Source organism: Canis lupus, chromosome 33 (genome assembly GCF_048164855.1).
Source record: "Canis lupus baileyi chromosome 33, mCanLup2.hap1, whole genome shotgun sequence".
NCBI lineage: Eukaryota > Metazoa > Chordata > Mammalia > Carnivora > Canidae > Canis > Canis lupus.
In genome coordinates, this window is record NC_132870.1 from 3,008,875 (window position 1) to 3,031,565 (window position 22,691).

Below are 22,691 nucleotides of genomic sequence, written 5' to 3' on the forward strand. Positions count from 1 at the left end.
TGAGCCACCCTGAGAACGCCTGACAGGAACAGGTGTTCCTGTCATAAATATTATTATCCTCATTTTATAGATCATGAGATTAAAATTGATATTTAGCATGAGTTTCTTGTTCCAGCTTTATAGTTAAGAAGTAGCAGATTATCTTAAGAATTATTTTCAAAAAGATTTCTTTAATTGTGGATTTTGGTTTTATATCAGGTATTTTTTTTAAATAATGATTCCTTTGAAATCAATATGTAATAATCGTCAAAGGCTGTGCTTCCTAGAAGCTCATGAGATTATACGTGTATTTTGTCCTAATGTATGGACACAGAAACTGTCCTCTTTAAATCCTCTGCTAACTCCCCACTGCCTCCTGTATGAAGTCAAAATTCTTTATTCAAAGCCCATACCCTCACCTCTAGCCTGATCTCAAACCCAACCTTCTGAACTACATTAAGTATCTTACCAGCCCATGAACGTACCAGACCATCTGTACCTCCATGCCCTTGCAGTTTCCTCTGCCCTTCCTGCTCTTTCCCTCTTGAAGACCTGGAACGCCTTTGAGCCACAGCTCAAATACTCAGATACTGACCCCTCTGTGATACCTTCCCTGACTCCCCATGCAATGGTGCTAGAAGCTCTTCCTTTTTCCACTTTGTTCCAGCTTCCACTGTAACACAGCTTGTTACATTAAATGCTCTAAGTAGAGTCCCATTTTCCACGGGTAAAGGCATGCCTGATTGATCTTGAATTCTCAGAGCTGCAAGTTTTAGCACATGGTAGGTGTTGAATAAACATCCTTTAGGAGCTTACATTTCAGGTAAGAAGATAAAAATATATAGATAAACGGCAAAGTGTAGAACAACATCCAACATGTTGTGTTCTGTGCACTGTGAGAGGTACAGAACACTGAGACCATAGCTGTTCACGCAGGGCTGGGGAACTGTACAAGGAAGGCTTCCTGGAGGAGGTGGGGCAGCTCATGCTCCCTGTTGCAACATGAGAAATATCTAGTTTTCAGAGAGAAGACCTATAGAATTAAAAACCTGCATCTAAGGTTTTATTTGACATATTTGCAGGGATAGTGAGGAAATGGACCTCAATCATATTTAGGGATGAGAAAAGTAGGACTGTCAGCTTGAAAGGCCATGTACTTTGTCCTGCATTCATTTGTTCAACAAATATTTATTGAGCATTTACTGGTATTAGGAAAGGTTCTGGGTACTTAGCTACATCAGTGAATAAAATAAAGATCCACACAGCATCTATAGCAGAGTAAGAAGACACAAAACGGTGGCCATAATAAACAAGTCTAGCAGAACGTTTTAGAAGGTGGGGAGTGCTATGGAAAAATAAAGGATTTAGAGCAGACTGTAAGGGGAATCAGGAGTAGAAAGACGTTGTGATTTTAATTAGGATGTTCAAAGTAGGCCTCATCAAGAATGCACATTTCAGCAAATACTTGAAGAAGGTGAGGGAGTTTGCTATGCAGATGATCAGAGGAAGACATTCCTGGCCGAATTTCTGAGTTGGCAGCATTTCTCGCATCTTGATGAATAGACAGGAGGCTGGTGTGACTGAGGTGAAGTGAGCAAGGAAGAGGATGATAGACAGTGAGGTCAGAGGAGTAAGGGGATGGGATAGGGCCACCATGTGGGCCTTGTTGTGCTTGGACTTCGACATCTACCCTGGTGCATTCCCCTAGAGCCACAGTGGGGTTTGAGCAGAGGAGTGACATGATCTGGCCTGTTTGAAAGGAAGGGTTAGGCATGGACAATTCTGCCTAAGTATTTCTATTAATTACAGGTTACTATTCACATTATACATGTCAATTTTAGTGTAATTCAAATATGAGGTATAAGGTCTCATTTCCTGCTGGTCCAAGGTTTGGAGGAAGATAGGGATCATGTAGGATCTGCATGTCTGTAAACTGCAGACATAGCGACTCAGACAGGAAGGGGCTTAGAAACTAAGCCATGAAAGTTTGCATGGTTTGTCAAAAATCATACACTTGTGGCAGCAATGGAGCAAAGCCAGATCTAGACTGTCTCACAGTTTCTAACTTGTGCCATTCCACTAAAATGACCCCAGGATGTGTCATAAAACTCTTATTTGTTTATTTGTTTAACCAAATCCTTGCTATCGCTTTATGAATACATAGGTAAATACAAAAGAAATGGTCAAAAAACAAACACAGCAAATGTGGGAACTGTCACAGATTGCCCACAACAGTTATAATTAAGATTCATAACCATGCACTCTTCATTGAGTGGATGGCAGCCTCCCAAGACTCTTGAAGAATCTTCCTGAAGTCTCTGGCTGTCTGGCTATCTTCCAGGCAGCCTGCCAGGGCTGGGGCTGCTATTCCATGAAAAGTGTGGGAAATGATGTAGGTGAAAGTACAAAGGCTCCATGCTCTTGGTGTCATAACCTACAGAATTCTGTGATCTACCACAAATAGAGAATCTACAGTGCTTAGTCTCCTATGAGAAGAGAGATTGTTCTTTAACTCTGTGAAGGGCTGAGCCTGTAGCGTTTGGAAGAGGATCCCAGAAACTGAATGCTAAGGAAATGGGGGTGCAGGCACTCTCTGGAATGGGGTGTCCTTTAACCCTGAGGCATTTGCCACCACTTCTATCAGAGTAGCCGCTGACATGTCCATATCTTAATAAAATATTTTGCAGTTGAGAATGTGTTAAACAGGGTATCTATCAGCAAGAAACACTAAACAGAAATCGTCAAACAAGTTTCATCAAGGGGCCAGGTTTGTTTTATCTTCATAGAGCCTTTGAGGTCTTTATAAATCATATGCCTTTCTCAGCTTTTCTCATGAAAAGGACTGGAACGGGATAGAGGCAAGTAGCTCTATCTAACACCTCTGGATAATACCCGACAGTTGAAGTAGTCAGTGATGAATTCCTGAAAATTGTGTTTTTGCAGACTCGTAAAGTTCGTAGATGCTGAGCATAAATACCATCTAAAAACTGTTTAATGAAGTCAATATGTTTCTGGGTCAGTAAATAATCTGTCAAGTGCCCCGTGTAACCGCAGTCTGCTCTGCATGTTCCCAGGAAGGACTACTCGGGGGAGTACACCATCTACCTGATCCCGTGCACCGTGCAGCCCACGCAGCCATGGGCTGACCCCGGAGAGAAGCCTCTGGCCTGCACTGCACATGCCCCAGAAAGGTAGGGAAAGACGGTAGATCCTCATTATTTCTAAATTCGCCTACTCGCTGTAATTTATTTGTAGCTGCAAAATCAGTTCTCTTGATGCCTTCGTGGTCATTTGCAAACAGGCAGAGTGGCCAAGTGTTGAGTCATCTGACACACACGTTCCTGGCTCAGGCCGAGCAAGGCAACACTCTGCCTTCTTATTCCAGCTTTCATACTATAAACAAGTATCCTTTTCATGGCCTGGGTAGTGCCACGGTTTTTTATTTTTATGTCTTTTTCATTGGTGATTTTGCAGTTTATAATGGCTCCCAAGCATAGCGCCAAGGGGCTGCCTAATGCTCCTAAGAACAGGAAGCCCATGAGGTGGGTACCTTAGGTCAGATAGACTTTCTTGGGCGTAGGTTTTAGGTGCTGTTGCCATGAGTTCTATGAATTAACAATATATTAAATAAGGTATTTTATCATTTTATTTTTTTATTTTTTATATTTTATTTAAATCCAATTAATTAACATATAATGTATTATTGGTTTCAGAGGTAGAGGGCAGTGATTCCTCAGACTTATATCAGACCCAGTGCTCATTACACCACATGCCTTCTAAGTAAGGTGTTTTTTTTTTTTTAATTTTTTTAAAGATTTTGTTTATTTAGTTGAGAGACAGAGAGAGAGCATAAGCTGGGGAAGAAGCAGATAGAGAGGGATAGGCAGACTCCCTGCACAGCAAGAAGCCTGACCTGGGGCTTGATCCAGGACCCCAAGATCATGACCTGAACCAAAAGCAGATGCCTAACCGACTGGGCCACTCAGGTTCCCCTAAATAAGATGTTTTAAACAGAAACATGCATAAAACAGGGCTAGGTATTAGTCAGTCAATGAAAATGTTATGACCAGAGGCTGTGGGAACTTTATCCTGTATTTCCCCTAGGAGCAGTGATTCAGTATTCACTAACTTGGTGTTCACTGTGACTTTATAGAGCATACTTACCCAGAATAACAAGAGTCAACTGTATATCATCCTGTACCCACCTCAGACCTGAGATCGTCTGTGTTGTGCCATATGTTCACTTATTGAAGCAGTATTAATTCACCTCTTATCATGTGCTTGGCTCTGGTCTAGCATGGAGATTATAGCAGAGGATTAAAAGTAACCTCTGCTCAGACAGTGTACAGTGCAGCACCATCTATCTAGGAACTGGGCAAAGTGAAGAGAAAGCATTTTTAAGAGAGGATGCTGAGGACAGAATCTAACATTATCATAAAGGGAAGAGAATTTGGAATTTCATGTTCAAATTAAGAAACTGAGAATGGGCCATAAGATTTAGCAATTGATGATCTTGACAAAGAGCAGGCTCAGGGACTGAGGGGTTAAAATCTGATCAGACCATGAGACACAGAGGATATAAAGTAGAGACAACAGGGATAAACTATGCCTAAGGTGTTTTATTATAAAGGATGTCAGAGGAAAGGGACAGTAGCTAGAAAGAGATACAAAGTTAAAGGAAGTCTTATTTGTTTGGATTTTAGACTGGAAAATATTTCAGGATATGTGTGTGCTGGTGGGAGTAACCCTCTTGGTCTATTAGGTGAAATTTAACGTTGCAGCAGAACCAGGGGAAGTCTGTAGAGCTGAGCCATTGGGTACAGTGGGGATAGATTCAAGACAGGAGGGGAAGGGCCAGCCTTCACTAGAAGCTTAGAGCGTTCATCCAGCAAGAGAAGAAGGCATGCAGAGGTGTATGGATATAGGCGAGGGGAGAATTGGGAGATTGAGATGGATGACAAAGTAGAACCTGATTAAATCTATTTTCTCCATAAAATGAGAAGGTAAGCACTAATGGGAAGTAAAGAACACTGAGGTTTAAGAAGAGAGGAGGAAGTGAGGGAGTCATCTCAGAGAGGAGGAAAGGGGGTGTACCAGATGGTTGCAGATCGCAGATCAGGCTGTGCTGAGAGCCTGTGGAGTTGTTTTTAAATTGCCATATTATTGACAATAAGATAAACTGTACGTATTTAAGGTATGTACAATCTGATAAATTTTGATGTGCGTATACACCCATGAAACTGTCACAACTAACATAATGACTATATCCATTTCCTCCAAAAGTTTCCTCTGCCCCTTGGTAATCCCTCCCTCCTATCCCACCCTAACCAACCCCTTTCTCCAGGATCCACCAAATATGCCTTCTGTCACTATAGATTAGTTTGCAATTTCTAGAAATTTATATAAATGGTATCATACAATCCTCAAGGAGGGGCAAGATGGCAGAAGAGCAGGGTCCCCAAGTCACCTGTCCCCACCAAATTACCTAGATAACCTTCAAACCATCCTGAAAATCTACAAATTCGGCCTGAAATTTAAAGAGAGAACAGGGATCCCTGGGTGGCGCAGCGGTTTGGCGCCTGCCTTTGGCCCAGAGCGGGATCCTGGAGACCCGGGATCGAATCCCACGTCGGGCTCCCGGTGCATGGAGCCTGCTTCTCCCTCTGCCTGTGTCTCTGCCTCTCTCTCTCTCTCTCTGTGTGTGTGTGTGTGTGACTATCATAAATAAATAGATAGATAGATAGATAGATAGATAGATAGATAGATAGATAGATAGACAGACCAGCTGGAATGCTACACTGAGAAGAGTTCGCGCTTCTATCCAGGTAGGAAGACGGGGAAAAAGAAATAAAGACACAAAAGGCCTCCAAGGGGGAGGAGCCCCGCGAGGAGCCGGGCTGAGGCCGGGGCGAGTGTCCCCAGGACAGGAGAGCCCCGTCCCGGAGGAGCAGGAGCTGCACCGACCTTCCCGGGGGAAAGGGGCTCGTGGGAGGTGGAGCAGGACCCAGGAGGGCGGGGATGCCCTCGGGCTCCCGGGGACACTAACAGACACCTGCGCCCCGGGAGATGCGCTGAGCTCCCTAAGGGCTGCAGCGCGCACGGGGGACCTGGAGCAGCTCGGGGGGCTCGGGGGCGGCTCCGCGGAGGGGGCAGCGGGGCGGGAGCAGCTCGGGGGGCTCGGGGGCGGCTCCGCGGAGGGGGCAGCGGGGCGGGAGCAGCTCGGGGGGCTCGGGGGCGGCTCCGCGGAGGGGGCTGTGGGGCGGGAGCAGCTCGGGGGGCTCGGGGGGGGGGCGGCTCCGCGGAGGGGGCTGCGGGGCGGGAGCAGCTCGGGGGGGCTCGGGGGCGGCTCCGCGGAGGGGGCTGCGGGGCGGGAGCAGCTCGGGGGGGCTCGGGGGCGGCTCCGCGGAGGGGGCTGCCGGGCGGGAGCAGCTCGGGGGCGGCTCCGCGGAGGGGGCTGCGGGGCGGGAGCGCGAATCCACCAGCGCAGGCTCCAGAGCACAGGGCGCCGGGACACAGCCCAGAATCCGGCCTCCCCCCGGGACAGGCAGAGGCCGGGAGGGCCCAGGACAGCGAGGACGCTCCTACCTCGAGCTGAGCAGATCAGCGGCCCCGCCCGGAGCCTCCAGGCCCTGCAGACGGAGAGCTCCGGAGTTACTGCGGGGGCTGACTCCAGGGCTGCAGAGCTGGCCCCGCCACTGCGGTTAATCCTCCTGGGGCCTCACGGGGTAAACAACCCCCACTGAGCCCTGCACCAGGCAGGGGCAGAGCAGCTCCCCCAGGTGCTAACACCTGAAAATCAGCACAACAGGCCCCTCCCCCAGAAGACCAGCCAGACGGACCAGTTCCAGGGGAAGTCAAGGGACTTAAAGTACACAGAATCAGAAGATACTCCCCCGTGTTTTGTTTTGTTTTGTTTTGTTTTTTGCTTTTTGATTTGTTTGCTTCCCCACCCCCTTTTTTTTCCTTTCTTTTTCTTTCTTTTTTCTTCTCTTTTTTCCTTTTTTCTTCCTTTTTTCTTTTTCTCTTTTCTTTCCTTTTTTTCTCTCTCTCTTTTTCTCCTTTTCCAAATACAACTTGTTTTTGGCCACTCTGCACTGAGCAAAAGGACTACAAGGAAAACCTCACCTCAAAAGAATCAGAAACAGTCCTCTCTCCCACAGTTACAAAATCTGGATTACAATTCAATGTCAGAAAGCCAATTCAGAAGCACTATTATACAGCTACTGGTGGCTCTAGAAAAAAGCATAAAGGACTCAAAAGATTTCATGACTGCAAAATTTAGATCCAATCAGGAAGAAATTAAAAATCAATTGAATGAGATGCAATCCAAACTAGAAGTCCTAACGACGAGGGTTAACGAGGTGGAAGAACGAGTGAGTGACATAGAAGACAAGTTGATGGCAAAGAGGGAAACTGAGGAAAAGAGACAAACAGTTAAAAGACCATGAAGACAGATTAAGGGAAATAAACGACAGCCTGAGGAAGAAAAACCTACGTTTAATTGCGGTTCCCGAGGGCGCCAAAAGGGACAGAGGGCCAGAATATGTATTTGAACAAATCATAGCTGAAAAATTTCCTAATCTGGGAAGGGAAACAGGCATTCAGATCCAGAAAATAGAGAGATCCCCCCCTAAAATCAATAAAAACCGTTCAACACCTCGACATTTAATAGTGAAGCTTGCAAATTCCAAAGATAAAGAGAAGATCCTTAAAGCGGCAAGAGACAAGAAATCCCTGACTTTTATGGGGAGGAGTATTAGGGTAACGGCAGACCTCTCCACAGAGACCTGGCAGGCCAGGAAGGGCTGGCAGGATATATTCAGGGTCCTAAATGAGAAGAACATGCAACCAAGAATACTTTATCCAGCAAGGCTCTCATTCAGAATGGAAGGAGAGATAAAGAGCTTCCAAGACAGGCAGGAACTGAAAGAATATGTGACCTCCAAACCAGCTCTGTAAGAAATTTTAAGGGGGACTCTCAAAATTCCCCTTTAAGAAGAAGTCCAGTGGAACAATCCACAAAAACAAGGACTGAATAGATATCATGATGACACTAAACTCATACCTTTCAGTAGTAACTCTGAACATGAACGGGCTTAATGACCCCATCAAAAGGCGCAGGGTTTCAGACTGGATAAAAAGCAGGACCCATCTATTTACTGACTACAACAGACTCATTTTAGACAGAAGGACACCTACAGCCTGAAAATAAAAGGTTGGAGAACCATTTACCATTCAAATGGTCCTCAAAAGAAAGCAGGGGTAGCCATCCTTATATCAGGTAAACTAAAATTTACCCCAAAGACTGTAGTGAGAGATGAAGAGGGACACTATATCATACTTAAAGGATCTATCCAACAAGAGGACTTAACAATCCTCAATATATATGCCCCGAATGAGGGAGCTGCCAAATATATAAATCAATTATTAACCAAAGTGAAGAAATACTTAGATAATAATACACTTATACTTGGTGACTTCATTCTAGCTCTTTCTATACTCGATAGGTCTTCTAAGCACATCTCCTAAGAAACAAGAGCTTTAAATGATACACTGGACCAGATGGATTTCACAGATATCTACAGAACTTTACATCCAAACTCAACTGAATACACATTCTTCTCAAGTGCACATGCAACTTTCTCCAGAATAGAGCACATACTGGGTCACAAATCAGGTCTGAACTGATACCAAAAGATTGGGATCATCCCCTGCATATTCTCAGGCCGTAATGCATTGAAATTAGAACTAAATCACAAGAAGTTTGGAAGGATCTCAAACACGTGGAGGTTAAGGACCATCCTGCCAAAAGATGAAAGGGTCAACCAGGAAATTAAGGAAGAATTAAAAAGATTCATGGAAACTAATGAGAATGAAGATACAACCATTCAAAATCTTTGGGATCCAGCAAAAGCAGTCCTAAGGGGGAAATACATCGCAATACAAGCATCCATTCAAAAATTGGAAAGAACTCAAATACAAAAGCTAACCTTACACCTAAAGGAGCTAGAGAAAAAACAGCAAATAGATCCTACACCCAGCAGAAGAAGAGAGTTAATTAAGATTTGAGCAGAACTCAACGAAATCGAGACCAGAAGAACTGTGGAACAGATCAACAAAACCAGGAGTTAGTTCTTTGAAAGAATTAATAAGATAGATAAACCATTAACCAGCCTTATTAAAAAGAAGAGAGAGAAGACTCAAATTAATAAAATCATGAATGAGAAAGGAGAGATCACTACCAACACCAAGGAAATACAAACGATTTTAAAAACATATTATGAACAGCTATACGCCAATAAATTAGGCAATCTAGAAGAAATGGACGTATTTCTGGAAAGCCAAAAACTACCAAAACTGGAACAGGAAGAAATAGAAAACCTGAACAGGCCAATAACCAGGGAGGAAATTGAAGCAGTCATCAAAAACCTCCCAAGACACAAAAGTCCAGGACCAGATGGCTTCCCAGGGGAATTCTATCAAACGTTTAAAGAAGAAACCATACCTATTCTACTAACGCTGTTTGGAAAGATAGAAAGAGATGGAGTACTTCCAAGTTCGTTCTATGAGGCCAGTATCACCTTAATTCCAAAACCAGACAAACACCCCACCAAAAGGGAGAATTACAGACCAATATCCCTGATGAACATGGATGCAAAACTTATCAACAAGATACTAGCCAATAGGATCCAACAGTACATTAAGAAAATTATTCACCATGACCAAGTAGGATTTATCCCCGGGACACAAGGCTGGTTGAGCACTCGTAAAGCAATCAATATGATTCATCATATCAGCAAGAGAAAAACCAAGAACCATGTGATCCTCTCATTAGATGCAGAGAAAGCATTTGACAAAATACAGCATCCATTCCTGATCAAAACTCTTCAGGGTGTAGGGATAGAGGGAACATTCCCCAACATCTTAAAAGCCATCTATGAAAATCCCACAGCAAATATCATTCTCAATGGGGAAGCACTGGGAGCCTTTCCCCTAAGATCAGGAACATGACAGGGATGTCCACTCTCACCACTGCTATTCAACATAGTACTGGAAGTCCTAGCCTCAGCAATCAGACAACAAAAAGACATTAAAGGCATTCAAATTGGCAAAGAAGAAGTCAAACTCTCCCTCTTCACCGATGACATGATACTCTACATAGAAAACCCAAAAGCCTCCACCCCAAAATTGCTAGAACTCATACAGCAATTTGGTAGCATGGCAGGATACAAAGTCAATGCCCAGAAATCAGTGGCATTTCTATACACTAACAATGAGACTGAAGAAAGAGAAATTAAGGAGTCAATCCCATTTACAATTGCACCCAAAAGCATAAGATACTTAGGAATAAAACTCACCAAAGAGGTAAAGGATCTATACCCTAAAAACTATAGAATGCTTCTGAAAGAAATTGAGGAAGACACAAAGAGATGGAAAAATATTCCATGCTCATGGATTGGCAGAATTAATATTGTGAAAATGTCAATGTTACCCAGAGCAATGTACACGTTTAATGCAATCCCTATCAAAATACCATGGACTTTCTTCAGAGAGTTAGAACAAATTATTTTAAGATTTGTGTGGAATCAGAAAGACCCCTAAGAGCCAGGGGAATTTTAAAAAAGAAAACCATATGTGGGGGCATCACAATGCCAGATTTCAGGTTGTACTACCAAGCTGTGGTCATCAAGACAGTGTGGGACTGGCACAAAAACAGACACATAGATCAATGGAACAGAATAGAGAATCCAGAAGTGGACCCTGAACTTTATGCTCAACTAATATTCGATAAAGGAGGAAAGACCGTCCAGTGGAAGAAAGACAGTCTCTTCAATAAATGGTGCTGGGAAAATTGGACATCCACATGCAGAAGAATGAAACTAGACCACTCTCTTGCACCAGATGCAAAGATAAACTCAAAATGGATGAAAGATCAAATGTGAGACAAGATTCCATCAAAATCCTAGAGGAGAACACAGGCAACACCCTTTTTGAACTCAGCCGCAGTAACTTCTTGCAAGATACATCCACGAAGGCAAAAGAAACCAAAGCAAAAATGAACTATTGGGACTTCATCAAGATAAGAAGCTTTTGCACAGCAAAGGATACAGTTAACAAAACCAAAAGACAACCTACAGAATGGGAGAAGATATTTGCAAATGACATATCAGATAAAGGGCTAGTTTCCAAGATCTATAAAGAACTTATGAAACTCAACAGCAAAGAAATAAACAATCCAATCATGAAATGGGCAAAAGCCATGAAGAGAAATCTCACAGAGGAAGACATAGACATGGCCAACACGCACATGAGAAAATGCTCTGCATCACTTGCCATCAGGGAAATACAAATCAAAACCACAATGAGATACCACCTCACACCAGTGAGAATGGGGAAAATTAACAAGGCAGGAAACCACAAATGTTGGAGAGGATGTGGAGAAAAGGGAACCCTCCTGCACTGTTGGTGGGAATGGGAACTGGTGCAGCCACTCTGGAAAACTGTGTGGAGGTTCCTCAAAGAGTTAAAAATAGACCTGCCCTTCGGCCCAGCAATTGCACTGCTGGGGATTTACCCCAAAGATACAGATGCAGTGAAACACCGGGACACCTGCACCCCGATGTTTCTAGCAGCAATGTCCACAATAGCCAAACTGTGGAAGGAGCCTCGGTGTCCATCGACAGATGAATGGATAAAGAAGATGTGGTCTATGTATACAATGGAATATTCCTCAGCCATTAGAAACGACAAATACCCACCATTTGCTTGGACGTGGATGGAACTGGAGGGTATTATGCTGAGTGAAGTAAGTCAGTCGGAGAAGGACAAACAGTGTATGTTCTCATTCATTTGGGGAATATAAATAATAGTGAAAGGGAATATAAGGGAAGGGAGAAGAAGGTGTGGGAAATATCAGAAAGGGAGACAGAACATAGAGACTCCTAACTCTGGGAAACAAACTAGGGGTGGTGGAAGGGGAGGAGGGCGGGGGGTGGGGGTGAATGGGTGACGGGCACTGAGGGGGGCACTTGACAGGATGAGCACTGGGTGTTATTCTGTATGTTGGTAAATTGAACACCAATAAAAAATAAATTTATTTAAAAAATAAATAAAAATAAAAAAATAAATGGCATCATACAGTACGCGTTCTTCTTCTGTAACTCCTTTCACTCAGCAAGATTATTTTCATTCACTCCTATTGTGCATATCAGTAGTTTGTCCTTGTTATTGATGAATTGTAGCCCATTGTACAGATATACTACAGTTTCTTTATCAGCTCATCAGTTGATAGACATTTGGGTTGTTTCCAGTGTATGGCTGTGATAAATAAAGCTGCTATGTATGCGCACACACACACACACACACAAGCCTTTACACGGACATACGCTTTCTGTTTTCGTGTGTAAATACTTAGGAATAGAGTGTCTGGCTCATATGGTAGTTATATGCTTAACTTTTTAAGAAACTGCCAAAATGTTTTCCAAAGTATTTGTACTAATGTAACAATGTGTGTACATTCCCACCATGAGTTCCTCAGTGTTCCAGTTGCTGGTAAAAGGCTGGGGAGGTCCTGTGGGATTAGGGAATTAATGAGTGGAAATAACAGAAGGGGTGAGCTGGGAGGTTAGGGGGTGGAGAGAGTGAGGTGCTGGGAAATGAGATTTTAGGAAGTGGCGTGTAGTAGGACTGTATAAAGTGTGGGTGGCTACACCAGGGAGAGGACAAGTCTTTGGAGGTGAAGATATCAAGGAATTGAGAGCTGAAGGGTATTGGATGATTCATCCATGCAGATGTTGAAATCACCAAGATTGATGGTACCATGGTAGTCAGCTAAGTGAGGGAGGGAAAGTGACCAGAAAAATGGTAGTTGGCTGCCATTAGGAGGAACAGAGGGCAAATTATCAGGGGAAATATGCTGGGGCATTTGTATTCACGTATTCAATTTTTTGAATATTATTTTAGATAGAAGACCATATATAATGCATATGTAAAACCTCAAGTAATGGAACATTATCTATTAGGAATTGCAACTGCATGAGTGAGTATCTCTTCGGCTGGGCTACTGATGATAAAATGAGTAATAATAACTACCGGTGATATTAATGATCATGTATGGAGTACACATGTGGTAGACTCTGTACTAAGCTCCTCACATTCACTTCTCCAGGGGCAGCTGGGTGGCTCAATCAATTAAGCATCTGCCTTCAGCTCAGATCATAATCCTGGAGTCCCAGGATCGAGTCCTTCTTCCGAGTCCTGCATCTGGCTCCCTGCTCAGCGGGGAGACTGCTTCTCCCTCTGCCCTTCCCTCCACCATGTTCTCTCTCGCACTTGCTCTCTCTCTCTGTCTCTCAAATAAATAAATAAAATCTTTTTTAAAAACCCACATTTACTTCTCACTGCAGTGGTCCCCCACAAAATTGGCACTATTATTTACATTTTAAAACCAGTGAAAGTTGGAGTCAAAGGAAAAAAAAGAACTAGAACATCACCAGTACCTTTTACATACCCTCCGTGCCCCTCCAGTCACTGTCTCCCACCTCTCCCCCAGGGTAACTGTAAGACTGATATTTGTACTTACCATCCCTTGTTTTGGTTTATGGTTTACCTCATATTTACTTCTGCATGGTTTTGCATGTTTTTGAGCAATATAAAAATGTCATCCTGCACCAATTCTCTCTGCAACTTTTCTCTTTTGCTCACTGAATCACTTCCTGATTCATAAGTGTATCAACATTTGTGTTGATTCATGTAGCCATGGTTTGTGCTTCACTGCCTTAAGGTATTCACAGTGGGAACATTCCACAATTTATTTGACCATTCTGCTTGGCATATAATTCCACCTTCTATTATGAAGAATACTGTATGTGTCTCTGAGCATACACCTGTAAGAAGAGTTTCTCTGGGGTCGGTGCCAGACCTTTTTTTTTTAAGAGGAGACAGATTTGAAAACGGCAAAAAGAGCAAAGAAGACACCAACCCATATCCACCCCTGGTGCTGTGTGTGTGGGAGGCCGCAGAGGGAAGAGTGTTGTAGAGTCAGCATACCAAGGCTTCCGTGTTGGAAATCTTTGCCGTGCATCAGGGAGATTGTTACTTGTGGAATCCCTGTGATTCCCAGGGTGACCTTCTGTGGGGCCTAACCTTGCTTTTGATGATCTGTATGGCCTCATACGGATGCAATAGAACTGCAACACAAAAAAATAAGACACAGGGAATTCAGACTTAATATAAAAGAATTGTTTTTGTCAGGTCTATCAGACCTTCTAACCTTATAAGTCATCATCATCATCATCATCTCTGGTCCATTATTCTATTTAATCAGTAAATATTTATTGAGTATCTTAGTGTTAGGCACTTTGTGGAATCTGGTAATACCAGTTATCAACAAGAAAAACCTGTTTCCCCAAGTCAACTAAATGAGCTCGCAAAGCAACTGATGGGGACATTGAAGTCACTGAAGCAGGGTCAGCCCTAGCTTGTGCCTACGTGCCACGTTCTTCCAATACCCCAACCCTCTGAAATCTACCCCATTTTATTTTTTTTTTATTTATGATAGTCACACAGAGAGAGAGAGGCAGAGACACAGGCAGAGGGAGAAGCAGGCTCCATGTACCGGGAGCCTGACGTGGGATTCGATCCCGGGTCTCCAGGATCGCGCCCTGGGCCAAAGGCAGGCGCCAAACTGCTGCGCCACCCAGGGATCCCAGTACTTTCAATTAAAAGCAAGGAACGGTCAGATGGACTCTCTTGGGTAAAGCATTGAAATTGTCACTCACACATTCCCATTATTCTTTAACAAACGTGTGTATCAGAAGCTTGGCTAGCAATGAAGATACAGCAGCGAGCAAATACATATGGGCTGTGACTCTGTGGACCCCATAATGGGTGAAGCAGACTTCGACCCAATTTACATTTAATGTCACTTTATTTAAATAAAATAGCAAGGACACCTGGGTGGCACAGCAGTTGAGCGTATGCCTTTGGCCAGGATCAGTCCCATATCGGGCTTCTTGCAGGGAGCCTGCTTCTCCCTCTGCCTATGTCTCTGCCCCTCTTTCTCTCTCATGAATAAATAAATAAAATCTTTTTTAAAAAATGAAAATAAAATAGCAAATCATGATAAGTACTTTGAAAGAAAAGTGCACAGTGTGATAAGAACAAATGATAAGGGGCACCTGGGTGGCTCAGTGGGTTAAGCATCCCACTGTTTATTTCAGCTTAGGTCATGATCTCAGGACTGTGACATCAAGCCCCACATTAGATTCCGTGCTCAGAGTGCAGCCTGCTTAAGACTCTCTCTCCCCCTTGGCCCCTCTCCTTTAATTAATTAATTAGTTAGTTAATTAAATTCTTTTAAAAGAGGAGAACAAATGATAAGGGATCTGACCAAACCTGGAAGGGCAGAGAAAGAGGGTGAACATCCTAGACACTGTGGTGTTTTTGTTTTTTTGTTTTGTTTTTGTTTTGTTTTGTTTTTTGACACTGTGGTGTTTAAGTGGAGATCTGGAGGATAAATAAGAGTTAAGGCAAAGAAAGGGAGACAGAGGAGGAATGTTCCTGCAGAATGTCCAGCAAAGTCAAGGTCAGGAAACTTTAAATTCGTGATTACTAACTTCAAATTGACCCTCATGGCTCCCCAGCAGTAAACAAAACAGTTCCCTAACCAATGGCTTCACTCTCTTGCACCTCTCAACTATTTTATTCCTTCCCATTCAAATTGCTGTATCTCTCCTGTCCTCACCCTCAGCTGATTATCTTGTGTCCTATTTCACTGAGGAAACTGAATAAATCAGAAGAGAACTCACCCAGGTTCCTACCACCATATCTCTCCACTCTCTGCACCTGCATGACCATAGCTGTCAGTATGAAGGAATAGATAGTCCTAGCTCCTATTCCAAGCCAGCCACTCTACTTGTGCCCTGGAACCCAAATCCTTTCATCCACTTTATACGGAGCAATTTATTTTTTTTTATATGGAGCAATTTATAAGCCATTCTCCTCTCTCTCTCTCTGTGAATCACCCCCATCCACATAAAAAACATGTAACTTCTTCCCTCTTAAAAAAATAACCTTTCTTTACTCCACTTTCCCCTCCACACTCATTTTCTCCTTCCTTGTACTTTGAGTAGTCCCTCAAGAGTTGCCTAGATTCACAATTTCTAGTTTAGCACCTTCCATTGTCCCTTGAGCCTCCATTGCAGTGAGACTTCTGCTCTCATCCCTTAACCCAGCTTGATCTTGTCAAGGTCACCAGTGACTGTGTCTTACTGGAACCAGGGGTTGAGTCTCATCTTTATTTTTGCAACAATTAACAGTTGTTCAGTCTCCTCCTTGAAACACTTTCTTCACTCAGCTGCAGTGTTATGCTCTGTAGGCTTTTCTTCTACCCACTGGTTTTTCCTCACTCTTTGCTCTGAAGGTTCCTTTTCTTTTCCATTGCCTTTGAATTTACAGCACCCTGAGTGCCATGCTGGAACTGTCTCTTCTATCTCTATTTTCACATGGTGTTCTCATTCATTCGTTCTCAAGATTTTAAATACAAAAGAGCACCTTCGGCCCAGGGCTGAACCTCTCACATCCAGACTTGTGCATCAGATTGACACACCTCTCTCCACCTGGCCCTCCTATGGGCCTCCCAAGTTGAGCATGCCTGTTGCTGAATCCCTCATCTTCCTCCACCAAACCTAGTCTTCCTGCATTTTTCCCATCTCAAGTAAGGGTGGCTCCAACTTCCTAGTTTTCCTCTCACTGAGGCCTTCGGTGACCGCCATATTTAAAATTTCCAAGTTGAGCCTCTTCCTGCTAATTCCTGCTAATTCTCTGCCTTATATTTCTCTTCATCACTTGTTTCCTTATAGTGTATATATTTTTTAACATATATTAACCAACTCCCTATTGGAACATAATATCCCTGAGGTCATATGTGTTTCTACTTTGTTCACAGATGAATTCCCATTACTAGACTAATAACTATCACATAATAAAAGCACAGTGAATATCTGTTGAAGAGTGAGTCCCAACGCAGTAGAAATATGGGGTGGAGAACATGTTAAGATACTTACAAAAGGCCAGCATAGCTGGAGGAGCTCATATGTGCCAGAGTCTGGGAAGAAAAGAGCAGATTCAAAAGACCTAGAAAGAAGGCCAGTGAGGCTGCAAAAGGAGTGAGGCAAGAGAGTATTGTTTAGCAATGTCTTGAACACTGGGACATAGGATAAATAAGTTTGGATCTGGGAGCCTGCAGATCTGGGAAGGAGAAGTCTAGGCAGGGCACCATGGCAGTGAGCCCTTCAGCAATTAAAGAGCAGTCTTGGGGGCCATCAGAATGAAATGGCTAGGAAAAGCAAAGAGCACAAAAGAGATCTAAAGATGAATTAGATTATTTCTGCTCAAAAGAGCAAGTTAACCTCATAATGATCCAAATTAGTAAAATTCCTCTCCTCCACACATCTCTTTATTCAGTGATTATTTAGCACCTGCAACAAAGTGCTGTTCACAATCCTTAGTAGGGTGGGAAGGGAAGACAGCTTGAAGTTTACAAAGTTGACCTTGCTCTCAAGGAGCTCTTGTTTCTCCTGCATTTAGATTCCTGATCCCCATTGCGTTCCAGCAGACCAACCGCCCTGTACCAGTTGTGTATTCTCTCAATACTGAATTTCAGCTCTGCAATAATGAGAAGGTATTCCTAATGGATCCCAATACATCTGATATGTCACTGGCAGAAATGGATTACAAAGGGGCCTTCTCAAAAGGTAAGTTGTTTCCTTTGCCTGCAGAAAGAGACTCCAGCTGGGCTTGAGATGCTTTAGGACAGGTCTCTGGATTAGCATCTTTGCTCATTGACTTTCAGGCTACTCACCAGTGAAGATTCCCCTGGGCTTGGTTTTAGGATAGCCAAGGTTTAGTCAAGGATCCTTCCTTCATGTTGTCTCAAAATAAGATCACACATTTGGTACTATAATGACTGGCAGTGTGGTACTGTGGAAAAACACTGGTCTGAGTAGTAAGAAGACTAGGATTTCCAGCCAGATTCTAACACACCTCTGACTTTGGGTGAGGTGCTTTATCTCTCGGTTACTCAGAGAGATTGCACCATGACCTCCACTACCTGCCAACCTCGAGGTTGCCAAATGTCTACATGTCGTCCATCGTGCTTTCTCTACTAGAAATCCAGGTCCTCTGCCCCCTCCTCACCCCAAACATGGTTTCCTAGATGTTTCAAAGGGATAGCCCTTTCTTCTCCTTCATTCTCTGCTTAATTGTTAACTGCCTCAAAGAGGCTTCCCCTGACCACACCAGACAATTGAACCTAGGCCTCCATATTTTTCACTTTCACAGAACATTATTCATTTTTTATAGTACTTCTCAGAATTTTTAATGTTATATGATATATATTACATATTTATTTACTTGTTGCCTATTTCTACTGCTAGACTATGAGTTCCATGAGAGTAGAGATTGTGATCAGATATCAAATTTGCGCACTAGACTACCGGTGCCTAAGTGAGTGATAAATATTTATTCATTGAATAAATGAATTAGCCAGTAATCTGCCTTTCATCTCTCAGTGGTCCCTTTTGCCTTTTTCTTCTTTTTAACCTTCGGATGTCATCATATCTTAGTTTTTTTTCGCATCCTAAAAACACACTCAAGTCCTGACTATAACAGAAAACAAAGCATCCCTCAACCTTAACTCCCCATCAATCTTCAGTGTTTTCTCCTTTTCTTTTCTCTTGGAAACTTCTTCAAGGAGTGAATGGTGAGCACACACTGTCTCTATGGCCCTTCTTCTCTGTCCCTCTGTTATAGGCTGAGTTTGTCCTACCTTGCACAGCTCAGAACTCTCTTTTGTCAATGGCACCAAATTTGTGGATTTGACACTTATTTCCTGTGGGGTTTCCTTTGCACCAGCCTCACCTGACACCGTTTTGCTTCTCTGGCCACTTCTCACTCTCCTACCCTGGGTCTTTGTCCTCTGCTGCATCCATGTTGTTATCCCGAGGTTCCATGCTTGGTTCCTTCTGGTCCTGTTCTGGTGCTACCTCTGGTCATCCCTGTGGCTTGGCCCATCCCTTTGCTCTGAACTTCCTTTTTTTTTTAAGATTTTATTTATTTATTTTTATTTATTTATTCATGAGAGACACCGAGAGAGAGGCAGAGACACAGGCAGAGGGAGCCTGATGTGGGACCCAATCCCAGGATCCCAAGATCCCAGGGTCACGAGCTAAGGCAAAGGCAGATGCTCAATCACTGAGCCACCCAGGTGCCCCTGTCTCAGCTTCCTATTCTCCTACTACTCCACAGCCATTCCTTAACAGTTGCCCTTATCCCTGATCTCTCTGAACTTCGTTTCTACATTTCCACATGTGGATCTGGAACTACCACACTGCTTCAAAATGGATGTCTTTCAGACACCTAGAAGTCTAGAATAGGACTTCATCTCCTTACCACATCTGCTGCCACATTGACTGCGTCATCAAACTCCAGGTGCCACAGGCAAAAACCTCAGGATTATCTTCCACTTCTCCTGTGCCTCCTGTCTATCATTAAGATCAGTGGAATCTGACTCCCAGACATTTCTTGACTTCATCCCTTGTTTCACAGCTATGTTTTAGATATCTATCTCTCACAGAGTGTTAGCATAGCCCCCTTCCCAATCTCTGTGACTCCAGTCTCTTTGTCTTTCCTTCATTCATGTTTCTGAAGCCCCGATGTGTTGATATTACACACCTTCCAGTGTTCCCCATTTCTTACACACTGAAGTCCAGGCTCCCCAGCACGCTTAGCCTATCTTCCCAGGAGTCTCTCCTGCCAGAGCCTCTCAACATCCTCCTCTCTTAGTCACACTGATCTATTCAGTGCCACATAGCAAATGCTCTGGATGAGCATTTGGAGTCAGAAAGATTTGTGCTCAAATTCTCATCCTCCCATGTCACAGATATGAAACCGTGGACTCGTCATTTAAAATGAAGATAATAATTGAACCTATCTCTTGGGCTCTTGGGAAGAATAAATAAGATAGTATAAGTAAAGAAAGTGCCATAGCAGGCACTAAGGAGACAGCAGCTACACCAGGACTCATGCCCTTCCAGCATTCAGTATTTCATACATGGACTCTCTTTTGCCTAGAACTCTCTCCCCAGTCTCCTACCTCAAATCCTCAAATACCTACTCATGTTTTAGGATATTGCTCAAACATGATCTTCTCTTTAAATCTTTCCACAGGCAGATCTCTGTGCTCAGCTCTATGCTCACGTGACATTATGTACCTTCCTGTATTGCAGTTTATAACAGTACAGTCTGTGATTAAGGGTGGGTTTTAGAGCCCATGTCCCTTGACTTTGAATTCCACCACCACCACTTACTAGCTTTGTGACCTTCAACGAGTCATTTAACCAGTGTTTCAACTTCCTCATCTATAAAACTGTGATCACTACACGAGTTCTTATATGGAAAGAATTTAGTACAGTACCTAACAAATAATAAGAGTTTGATTAATATTAGCAATCGGTTACGTTTTATTTCTGCCCTCTCAGCTGTATCCCCTATGTACAACGGGATCCCTGCCACACCTTAAATGCTTAATTAATGTGTGTTGACTAAAAGAAGCTATAAATGAATGAAGGAGTATTTTAAGGGCACCTGGAGTCATAGAGCTCTTCATAGAGAGGTAGTTTTGACCCTAAGGGAATGTGTAAAATCTTTTCTACCTTTGACATTTCTTTCTTTTTAATCTTAAAGTCTGACCTAATTAATGCCTCTCACTCTTTCCAGGTCAAATCCTTTATGGCCGAGTACTTTGGAATCCAGAACAAAACTTGAATTCTGCTTACAAACTGCAGCTGGAGAAAGTCTATCTTTGTACCGGCAAGGACGGTTATGTGCCTTTCTTTGACCCCACGGGGACAATCTACAATGAAGGGCCACAGTATGGATGCATTCAGCCAAACAAACACCTGAAACACAGATTTCTGCTGCTGGTATGCTGTTGGTGTTAAACACCTGACACTTAAGTTGATTTCCTTAGCTATGGATTCTGCCTAAAGCCGACGGAACCCTACTCTTGATGATATTCTCTCTATACATATTGCTGTTGTTGTTTCTCTCTGATCAGCTAAATGTTAGTACATACTACCAAGTGTGATGTTATGGTGAGTAACAAGACAAGCTATCATTAACATCTCAGGAAAAGGAAAGTCGAGGTCAGTGTTTCTCAGAGTATGGACCAGCGACCCCTGAATATATCCCTGAATCTCTTTGATGTCAAAACTACTTTCATAATAATATAATGAGATCTTGCTTTTTTTCATACTAATTCCCTCATGAGATATGGTTTCATATTTCACATTGTAACTAATCTTTCAAAAATACCGCTTACTGAGTTTTATTTAGTATCAGAAGAGAATATCCACAATTATCTGAAAAAGCTATGAAAACATTTTTCCCTTTTTCTTTTTTTTCCTTTTTCAACTACATATCTGTGTGAGGCCAGATTTTATTCATATACTTCAGCCAAACTAACATAACACAACTGATTCAATAAAGAAGTTATGAGAATCTAGTTCTTTTCCAGAGATTTGCAAAAATATAAAACAATGCCAGCTCTCTTTGAGGAGGAGCAGATAGATACAGGTATCTTCTCTAAAAAAAAAGTTACTTATGTTAATATGCAATGGGTTTTTCATCGCCACTTTAAAATGAATTAGTGAATATGTGTTCTAATTTCTCAGTGTTAGTTTTAATAGAGTAAATATTGTAGATATTGATAGATAGAAACCATATAAACAAAAGACTTTTGGAGCCCTTGATTTTTAAGTGTGTAAGGGGTCATGAGACCAAATGGCTTAAGAATTATGCCACTCTTTGAGCTTTGGGATCACAGAAGCCACCAAATGTCTTTCCTTGAAGGAGAGCAGTGGGTGCCCAGAGGTTGACTTAAGGGAAGGGCTTCCATAGCATGTACTCTCCTGACCCAACCCAAGGTAATTTTCTCTTCCCGGTGACTGCCACCTGCCAGGGCAGTGGTTCCATCTTTCTAAACCTTGCGTTTCATTTTTCTGAAATTCCAGGACCGCAGCCAGCCCGAAGTAACTGATAAGTACTTCCATGATGTGCCCTTTGAGGCCCACTTTGCTTCCGAGTTGCCTGATTTCCATGTGGTCAGTAGCATGCCAGGTGTAGACGGATTTACTCTGAAAGTAGATGCACTCTATAAGGTGAGTATGGTGAGAAGAGGAGAAGCATAGGACTAAAGCCACTTTAAAAGTTATAGTAAAAAAAGATGAAATTATCTCTGGACTCTTAGTCTCTTTTTATAGCATTCTTGCTGGTGGGTCTTTTTTTATTGGTGTTAAGCTTATCATTCACACACCCCCAATTTTTTTAAGATTTTATTTATTTATTTGAGAGAGAGAGAGCGCGCGCGCACAAGCAGTGGGGAGGGACAAAGGGAGAGGAAGAAAGAGAATCTTTTTTTTTTTTTTTAAGATTTTATTTATTTACTCATGAGAAACACACACACACAGAGAGAGAGGCAGAGACACAGGCAGAGGGAGAAGCAGGCTCCATGCAAGGAGCCCGATGTGGGATTCGATCCCAGGTCTCCAGGATCACTCCCTGGACTGAAGACTGCACTAAACTGCTGAACTACCTGGGCTGCCCAAAGAGAGAGAATCTTAATCAGACTCATCAGACTCCCCGCTGAGTGT

The 22,691-nt window shown here is 43.0% G+C and overlaps 1 protein-coding gene across 1 annotated transcript in view; it reads left to right on the plus strand.

Annotated features, from left to right (window-relative positions):
* Positions 1–22,691, plus strand: part of FRAS1 (Fraser extracellular matrix complex subunit 1) — a 435,467-nt gene that overhangs the window by 407,634 nt on the left and 5,142 nt on the right. The window contains exons 70-73 of the mRNA XM_072810116.1: positions 3,054–3,170; positions 17,569–17,735; positions 20,758–20,963; positions 22,053–22,199. Of these exons, the coding sequence (XP_072666217.1) occupies positions 3,054–3,170; positions 17,569–17,735; positions 20,758–20,963; positions 22,053–22,199 (637 nt within the window). The remainder of the gene's footprint in view (positions 1–3,053; positions 3,171–17,568; positions 17,736–20,757; positions 20,964–22,052; positions 22,200–22,691) is intronic.